Source organism: Myotis davidii, unplaced genomic scaffold (assembly GCF_000327345.1).
Source record: "Myotis davidii unplaced genomic scaffold, ASM32734v1 scaffold198, whole genome shotgun sequence".
NCBI lineage: Eukaryota > Metazoa > Chordata > Mammalia > Chiroptera > Vespertilionidae > Myotis > Myotis davidii.
In genome coordinates, this window is record NW_006291485.1 from 904,278 (window position 1) to 913,599 (window position 9,322).

At 51.4% G+C, this 9,322-nt stretch overlaps 1 protein-coding gene across 1 annotated transcript; it reads left to right on the forward strand.

Moving 5' to 3' along the window:
• Positions 1-2,530: 2,530 nt before the first annotated feature.
• GZMM (granzyme M) lies at positions 2,531-5,008 on the forward strand. The gene is made up of 4 exons (XM_015564667.1): positions 2,531-2,686; positions 3,754-3,889; positions 4,000-4,263; positions 4,726-5,008. Exons 1-4 carry the CDS (start codon positions 2,592-2,594, stop codon positions 4,897-4,899), a joined length of 669 nt encoding a protein of 222 aa, XP_015420153.1. The 5' UTR covers positions 2,531-2,591; the 3' UTR covers positions 4,900-5,008.
• Positions 5,009-9,322: the final 4,314 nt, after the last annotated feature.

The window sequence follows — 9,322 nt, forward strand, 5'->3', positions numbered from 1 at the left end:
CGATGTGAGAGAAACACATGGATTGGTTGCGTCCCACACATGCACCCCAACTGGGTGCTCTACCCACTGAGCAACACCAGCCAGGGCTCTCCATCATTCTTTCTCTCATTCTTCCTTCCTGCCATCCATCCTCCATCCACCCATCATCCTTTTTCTCTCTTTCTCCCTTCCTTCCTTCCATTCATTTATCAGCCATCCATCATTCAGCCATCAGCCATCCATTCATCTATTACCCATTTATCCATCATCCATTTACCATTCATCCATTCATCAGTTGTCAGCCACCCATCATCCATTATCTATTTTGTCATTCATCCATCAGTATTTGCTGAGCACATACTGTTCAGGCCTTTTGTAAACACGACAGGCTCAGGGCCTACCCCCGAGGACTAGTGGGGTAGACAGTCAATGAGCAAGTCTGTGTGCGACACACTGGCAGGAAGGGCTGAGTGCTAGGGAGAGAACAGAGCAGAGGACGGAGTGGAGGGTTATATTAAGGAAGTTGGGGCGCAGGGGTCTCTGAGGAGATGGCTTTCGAGCAGATACCCAAGGAGGAAGCTAGAGTGGGGAATGTCTGGAGGAAAGGCTGCCAGAACAGCGTGTGCAAGGAGCTGAGGTGGGAATGAAGGCAGCGCACTGGAGGAGCCGCCGGGGGTGGTGTGGCTGCAGTGGAATGAGGAGATGTGGGAAGGAGGCAGGACTAGCTGATATGGCTCTTGTGAGTCATGGGGAGTTTGGATGTTTAAAGCATGAAGGGGAATCATAGGAAGATTTTGATCTGATTTACATTTTAAAACTTTTAAAAATATATTTTTTATTGATTTTAGAGAGGAAGGGAGAGGGAGAGAGAGAGATAGAAACATCAATGATGAGAGTCATCATAGGTTGACGCTCATCCACTGAGGCACACCAGCCAGGCCACTTTACAACTTTTTTTCAACCTTTTAAAATTAATGATTGGCCCTAGCTGGTTTGCCTCAGGTGGATAGAGCGTCAGCCTGCGACTAAAGAGTCCCGGGTTCGATTCCAGCCAAGGGCACATGCCCGGGTTGTGGACTCGATCCTCAGTAGGGGGCGTGCAGGAGGCAACCGATCAATGATTCTCTCTCATCATTGATGTTTCTTTCTCTCTCTCCCTCCCCCTTCCTCTCTGAAATCAATAAAAACAAAAAAAATAAAATCATGATTGATTTTAAAACAATTTTTATAACATTTTCATTTTTTTGTTTTTAAAATGTTTTTCTTGATTTTTAGAGAGAGGAAGGGGAAGGGATAGAGAGATAGAAACAATGATGAGAGAGGATTATCATTGATGGGCTGCCGCCTGCACTCCCCCTACTGGGGATCGAGCCCACAACACGGGCATGTGCCCTGGCCAGGAATTGAGCCCTGACCTCCTGGTTCCTGGGTCAACGCTCAACTGCTGAGCCACACCAGCCAGCCTATAACATCTTTATTGAGATATCATTCACATGTCATACAATTCACCCTTTTAAATGATATAATTCAAGTGTTTTTAGTGCATTCGGAGTGTTTTGCCACCAGCACCTGTATCTAGTTCCAGAACGTTCCCATCACCCCAAAATGCAGCCCCATTCCCATTAGCAACCACTCCCCATTCCCTCTCACAGCCCCTGGCATCCATTAACCAAACCCCTTCTGATCTCTGTGAATTTGCCTGTTCTGGACATAAATGGAATCACACTGTGTGGCCTTTGGTGTGTGGCGTCTCTCACTGAGCATCATGTGTTCAAGGTCCATGTGTAGTGAGTGTCAGGGCTTCACTCCATTGTTATTCATCACCTAATGCTGGAGATTTGAACTGTTCCCGCTTTTCCGCAATGTGTGAGCCCCACTGCCGTGAACGTGTATGCACACGATTTGTGTGGATGTATGTTGTCATTTCTCTTGGAGGGGAGTTTCTGGGTCGGGTGGTAACACTTTTAACCTTTGAGGAACTGCCAGGTTGTATCCACAGTGGCTGCACCATTTTATATCCCATGGAGGGGATGTGAGGGTCTAGTTTCTCCACTTTATTTATTTATTTTTAATATATTCTTATTGATTCAGAGAGGAAGGGAGAGGGAGAGAGATAGAAACATCAGTGATGAGAGAGAATCATTGATTGGCTGCTTCCTGCCTGGCCCCCTGGCATGTGCAACCCGGGCATGTGCCCTGACCGGGAATCAAACCCAGGACCCTTCAGTCCTCAGGCCGATGCTCTATCCACTGAGCCAAACTGGCTAGGGCTAGTTTCTCCACTTTAAACAGCTCCTCCAGCTGCTGCGATAGGCTGCCGCTCTGTGGTGCCCAGGGATGGAATGTGAATACCAGATGGTCACCTGCTGGTAACCAGGATGTGGGGGTGAGGGATGAGGAGGGATCAAGGGCAGCCCTACCTGTCAAGCTGAATGTCTCGAGTAACAGAGGGGGCTGTGTTAGGGTCCAGGCTTCTCGGGCTTGGGATGGAAGGGTCGTGGGGGTGGGGCACCCAGCCCTAACCTGGCACTCTGTTCCTCTCCCCAGGAAGTGTCGCATTTAAGACCCACATCATCGGTGGTCATGAGGCTGTCCCCCACTCCCGGCCATACATGGTCTCGCTGCAGAAAGCCGGCACCCACTTCTGTGGGGGAGTCCTCGTACACCCGCGGTGGGTGTTGACAGCTGCCCACTGCGTGGTTCAGCCGTGAGTGACCCTGACCTGCCCAGCCCTCTGTCGCCCCAGGCATCCCTATTCTCACTAGGGAGTGGGTCCGGACAGATTTAAGCCAATTATAGGCTCATAGGGGTGTCCCCTTTCCCTCTCCTGTGATTGCTATGGCATGTGTGTGTGACATCGGCCTGAGGCATGCGTAAGTGACATTAGGCTGCAGGATTCCTAGGGAAGCTTTACTTGACACCACAAAGCACCTTCCAACTGGGCAGAGTTAGGCCTCTTGTGACACCCAGGAATGTGTCTCCCCCTGTGGCCATGGGGATAAGCTGGTCTGTGAGAGTGGCAGAACCAACCCAGGAAGCCACCAAATCAATCAATCTTGGGGCTGCCCTACCTCTGGACTAGCCGCTACTAAAGATCCCAGATCAAACTGGTCAAAGTAACCAAAGGGGATCTGTTGGCTTGTGTAACTGAAAAGTCTAGGAGGACATAAGGCTTCAGGAACAGCTGGATCCAGGTGCTTGCACGAGCTAGTCAGGAGCCTGCCCCTCAGCTCTTCTGCTGTGTCCCTCGGCCATATAATCAGGAAGGTTCTCACAAGGTGGCAAGGGTGGGCCCCCTTAGATCCTGTGGAAAGTTTGTTTCTCTATAGTTGGGGCAAAGTTATGAGGATTGATACTGATGAGCCTACCTAGGGCTTGTGCCAGCCGTAGAACAAATCACTGTGATTGGGGTATAGCGTATGCCCTGGATGGGGCTGGAGCCCCTCTGAGGGCAGCGCCACACTGAAGGTCATCATTTTTGGACACACAGCGCCTACCTCTGGTCAGGAATGAACTGGAGTCTGGGGCAGGGGTGGCAGCAGGGATAGCTTCCTGGAGAAGGTGGAGAGGAGGCAGTTGAGAAGGAGCAGGGGAAGGACCAGGCAGAGAGAGGCCTGGTAAGGGAGCAGGGGGAGGGGCAGGATCGAGGACCCCTTGGCCTTGAACTCAGCCTAGATGGACCCTGGAAGCAAGGCTCAGGGTACAGGGGGGATGAGGGAGGGGGGTCCGGAGGCTGCAGGATGGCAGTCCGTACCCTGATCCTGCCGCCCACAGGACCCAACAGCTGAGGCTGGTGCTGGGGCTCCACAAGCTCAGAGACTTTGGCCTCACCTTCCGAGTCAAGGCAGCAGTCCTGCACCCCAAGTACAAGCCGGCCCCCAAACTGGACAACGACCTCGCGCTGCTGCAGGTGCGGGGCCTGGCGGGAGGAGTGACAACTGCACCCAGGTCCCGTCTCCCGCTGCCGCTGCCCCCTGCCCCACTGTCTCTCACTCACCTGTCTCTTTCTGTCACCTGTAGCTGGACGCTAAGGTGCGTAGCAGCAGGACTGTGCGGCCCCTGGCCTTGCCCCGAGGGCGCCAGGCAGTGGCAGCAGGAGCAAGGTGCAGTGTGGCAGGCTGGGGGCTGACCCAACAGAGCGGGCAGCTGGCGGGAGCGCTGCAGGAGCTGGACATGCATGTGCTGGACGCCAGGATGTGCAACAACAGCCGCTTCTGGAAAGGCAGCATCACCCACAACCTGATCTGCCTGGAAGTCAAATCCAAGGATCAGGTCCCCTGCAAGGTGAGGGGCAGCAGCAGGGAGGCGAGGCAGCCTGGCCTGAGGGAAGGGCAGAAGCCTCGGCCAGGGGGGACCTGGGCCCCAGTTCTGTCCATTCTCTGGAGAATTCTGGAGATTGGTACTATAGTGCATTACTATTTCTCAGATACAAAAACTGAGGCACAGAGAAGTTTAATAATTTGCCCACGGTCACATAGTCAATGAGCAGCAGGGATGTGCTTTGAGCTCTAGCACCAAGGATAATTATAGCATGTGCAAAGGTCCTGGGATGGGAAGAAGAAGCAAGGAGTGTTTAAAGAACAGGAAGGAAGGGAGGAAGGAAGGAAGGAAGGAAAAGTGGGGTGGGGGAGTAAGATGTGTGTAGTGACATGTGGGACCAGGGTACACAGTCAGCCTCCCACCCCCAGGAATAATCATGCTTTGTCCAAGTGACAACATGTAACCTGTGTCCTGTGGGTCTGGCAGGGGGACTCAGGCGGGCCCCTGGTGTGCAGCAAAGGCCGGGTGGCTGGAATCCTGTCCTTCAGCTCCAGAGACTGCACTGACATCTTCAAGCCCCCCGTGGCCACCGCCGTGGCCCCCTACATGTCCTGGATCAGGAAGATCATCGGCCGCTGGTCGGCCCCCCCACAGGCCTGATGCTCCACGGGTGACCCTGGCTCCTTCGTTGGCAGGACCTGCCCTTGCAGGATCATGGGGAGGGGCAGAGAGGGGACCGGACACAGCTCAGAGGACCAATAAATTGTAAAATTTAATAAAGAAATTGTAAGAGTCCTGCCTGGATTCTTTTTTTATTATTATTGATGAGAGAGAGAGAGAGAGAGAGAGAGAGAGAAACATCAATGATGAGAGAGAATATTGATCAGCTGCCTCTTGCATGTCCCCTACTGGGGACCAAGCCCGCAACCCGGGGCGTGTGCCCTGTCGGGGAATCAAACCATGACCTCCTGGTGCATAAGTCAATGCTTAGCCACTGAGCCACGTGGCAGGGCGAGGTTGCACTTTTGAGGCGGCTGCAGGGAGCCCAGCAGCAGGCGAGGGCAGGCTTCTCCCAGGAGGGGCTCCAGGGTGAGGCCCAAAGGGTGGCAGGCGATGCCACTGGGCACAGCTGGGAGCCACAGCCAGAGTTTGGCTGGCAGGGGGTGTGCTGGTGCTGGGGAGCCGGGTGGAGGTCACTGAACAAGCATTCCAGAATATTCTTCTTTTCATTTTTTAGTAATATCTTTACAGTATTGAGAAATAATTCACATGCCTTACAGTTCGTCCATTTAAAGTGCATAATTCAGTGGTTTTTAGTATGTTCACTAAGTTACATAACCATCACCCCTAATTCCAGAACATCCCCTTACCCCAAAAAGCAGCCCCGTCCCCATCAACAATCACCTCTAGCCCCTCCCCAACCCCTGACACCCCAAGTCCACTTCCTGTCCCTGTGGATGTGTCTGTTTCGGAGTTATCACATGAATGGGATCACACACTGTGTGGCCTTCTTGTCTGGCTTCTCTCACTGACCACCATGTGCTCAAGGTCCATCCACATTGTAATGAGTGTCAGCGCTTCGCTCCTCTCCATGGCTGAGTGAGTGACATTCCAGTGTGTGTGTTGTCCTTGAAGGACATTTGAGTGTGTCCATTTGACTGTTGTGAATTCACTGCCATGGACACGTGTGCACTAGTATTTGTGTGGACCCACCTTTCAGTTCTCTCGGGTGGGCACCGAAGGGGGAGATTGCTTGGCCGTAGTGGTTGTGTAACTGTTTGAGGCACTGCTGTTTTCCAGCAGAATCTTCGTATCATGAAAATCTGAAACACACAGCAAAATTGAAACAATGATACAGGGAGCACTTCGGTGCTTCACCGCTCCCTGTCCCTCTGTCCCTCTGTCCCTCTGTCCATCTGAGAGAGCTGTGGACGCTTTTCACAGCACAGTTCCCCAAACCCTTCAGCAGGGGCTTGAGTCCTTCCTCGTCCTCTGTCTCGCTCTGTGTCTTTGTCTCCATCTCTATCTCGCTCTCTCCCTTTCTCTTGACTACAGTAAAATGCATAAATCTGAGTGGATGGCTTGCTATTTTGACCAAAACTGACAATTGCTTGAAATCCCAATCCCAGCAGAGATGTGCATTAGTCACCCACAAAGACTCTACTGCCCCTCGCAGTCTTGCCTTAAATTTAGTTTTTAGCCGGGTAGCTCAGTTAGTTAGAGCATCGTCCTGCTACATGAAGGTTGCAGGTTTGATCCTTGATCAGGGCATAAATAAGATCAACCAATGAATGCAAACACTATCCACTTGGCTGGGCCTGGCTGTCAGCCGCAGGCCTGCCCCAGCCCCAGGGCACGTACCAGGAGCCTGAGCTGTCACCTCCTTTCCTCCTGCCCCTCACTCACCCCACCGTCATGATGAACCTGCCCGCCCAGATGTGAGGTTTGCTGCAAAGGCTGGTGCTTCTTTTTTTTCTAGTCCCAAAATAGCAGTCATATTCACTGAGCACTTACTAAGTTTCAGTCCTCTGCCAAGTATCAGGAAACATCAGGGGACTCCTTCCTTCTTGATCTATTACAGAGCAAGGGTGAGAAGGAAGGACAGACACGGTGTAAGGACAGGACGGGGAGGATAGAAAGTGCAGGTTCTCTCTCCTTTAAAAAAATGTTTTTTATTTCAGAGAGAGGAAGGGAGAGGGAGAGAGGGATAGAAACATCAATGATGAGAGAGAATCATTGATTGGCTGCATCCTACACACCCCCTACTGGGGATTGAGTCCAAAACCCAGGCATGTGCCCTTGACCGAAATCGAACCCAAGTCCCTTAAGTCCACAGGCCGACGCTCTATCCACTGAGCAAAATTGGCTAGAACAGGGTTTTTTGTTGTTGTTTTTTTCATTTATTTTTAGAGAGTGGAGGGGAGAGAGAGAGAAACATTGATGTGAGACACATCGATTGGTTGCCTCCCAAACTTGCCCTGACTGGGCTGGGATCAAACCTGCAACCCAGGTACATGCCCTTGACTGGGAATTGAACCCATGACCCTTTGGTGCATGGGCCAACACTCCAACCACTGAGCCACACCGGCCAGTGCTATAAGTGAATTTTTAATGTTTAACTTTCTACTAAAGCATCACCTTTGCAGATAACACACCCAGGTCACAACAGCCTGGTGACTTCTCACAAACCAAACAGTGATGCTGTGATTTAATCAGAATGTATGTTTGGGCTTCACCCACATTCCTGGCACAGGGCTTCTAAAACCTTGGGAGTTTCCTAACTGATAAGACCAAAGGGGTCTTTCGTTGATAACGAGTTCCCCTCAACCACATCTAGGACAGGGCTAAAAGTCAGAGAGACCCAGGGGTTAAAACAGCGATTTTCAACCTTTTTCATCTCCCGGCACTCACCTCTACTAATATTTGTGGCACACCAAAAACCATATTATATTTTTTGCCTATCTGACAAAAAACAAAAACAAAACAGGTGTAATTTTGATTCATTCACCCTGGACAGCTATTGTGTGGGCTGTTACCATTTTTTAATTTGATATTCTAAGGCAGGGGTCCTCAAACTTTTTAAACAGGGGGCCAGTTCACTGTCCCTCAGACCGTTGGAGGGCCGGACTATAGTTTTTAAAAAAAAACTATGAACAAATTCCTATGCACACTGCACATATCTTATTTTGAAGTAAAAAAACAAAACGGGAACAAATACAATATTTGTATTTGCATGTGGCCCGCGGGTCGTAGTTTGAGGACCCCTGCTCTAAGGGAAAAGAGGTCAGTGCCCCTGACTGAACAGTCAGGTACTGCATGTTTTAAAAGTTCTTGTAGCACACCGGTTGACAGTCGCTGGCTTAGAAGGTGGGAATTTTCAGTCCCAACCTGGGAAGGGAGGGTCTGCCAGCTGAGCGCAACCTAAACTCACACCCCTGTTCCTCGGAGACAGAAGCTCCTGCATTCGCGACCTTCTGGGTCTCACCCCGTGTGGCTCCTCTCCTGTCGGTCCGTGCCCTTCATCACCGCACTGCTTATTATTCTGTACTAGAGGAGATTCGTGCTGGGGGAGGGGGGTCCCCCTCAGCCCGGCCTGCACCCTCTTACAGTCCACAAGCCCTCAGGGAGGCCTCGCGGGGAGCAGGCCTAAGCCAGCAGTCGGACATTGTTAGCGCTGCCACAGAGGTGGGAGAGGCTCCCACTACCACCACTGTGCTGGCCAGCCATGAACCCCGCATCTGGCTGAGCAGCGCTCCCCCTATGGGAGCGCACTGACCACCAGGGGGCAGCTCCTGCATTGATCGTCTGCCCCCTGGTGGTCAGTGTGTCTCATAGTGACTGGTTGTTCTGCCGTTTGGTCAATTTGCATATTAGCCTTTTATTATATAGGATAAAAAGCAGGTACCCACATGGAAGGAAGTCTTTCCCTGAGGTCTGTGAGCAGCTCGAGCAAATTAATCAAACCCAAGGAGGGGGCTGTGGAAACCTCTGACTGTAGTCTGTCCATCAGAAGCACAGGTGACAACCTGGACTCTTTTTTTTAAATATGTTTTTATTGATTTTTAGAGAAAGAGAAAGGGAGAGGAATAGAGAGACAGAAACATTGATAAGAGAATGAGAGAAGAACATCATTGATCAACTGCCTCCTTCTCAGCCCCACTGGGTCCCATAGGGCCCCCACTGGGGATTGAGAGGGGATTGAACCCACAACCCAAGCATGTGCCCTGATCACTGAGCCACACCAGCTAGGCACAACCTGGACTCTTGACTGACACCTGAAGTGAGGGCAGTCTAGAGGGACCTGTCCTCCTCCCGCCCCACCTTTCATGGTGTGCATTTTCAAGCTGAAAAGTTGGAAGGTTTTACGGACAACAGTATATCCTGCCTCTGGATTGGGTAACATTTTGCCGTATTTGCCTGACCAATTATCTATATATGTAAAAGCTAAGCGACCATAACAACTAGTTGCTATGATGCTCACTGTGGCTGGCCAACTGACCCGATTGGGGTCGGGCTGGCCAGACCCCACCTGTGCACGAATTCGTGCACTGGGCCTCTAGTGTGTGTATATATACTTTAGAGG

Coding starts and splice junctions, on each gene's coding strand:
- GZMM (XM_015564667.1), top strand. CDS start 2,592: ATGGTCTCGCTGCAGAAAGCCGGCACCCACTTCTGTGGGGGAGTCCTC. Junction 2,687..3,753: donor GCCCACTGCGTGGTTCAGCC/GTGAGTGACCCT, acceptor TGCCGCCCACAG/GACCCAACAGCTGAGGCTGG. Junction 3,890..3,999: donor ACGACCTCGCGCTGCTGCAG/GTGCGGGGCCTG, acceptor TGTCACCTGTAG/CTGGACGCTAAGGTGCGTAG.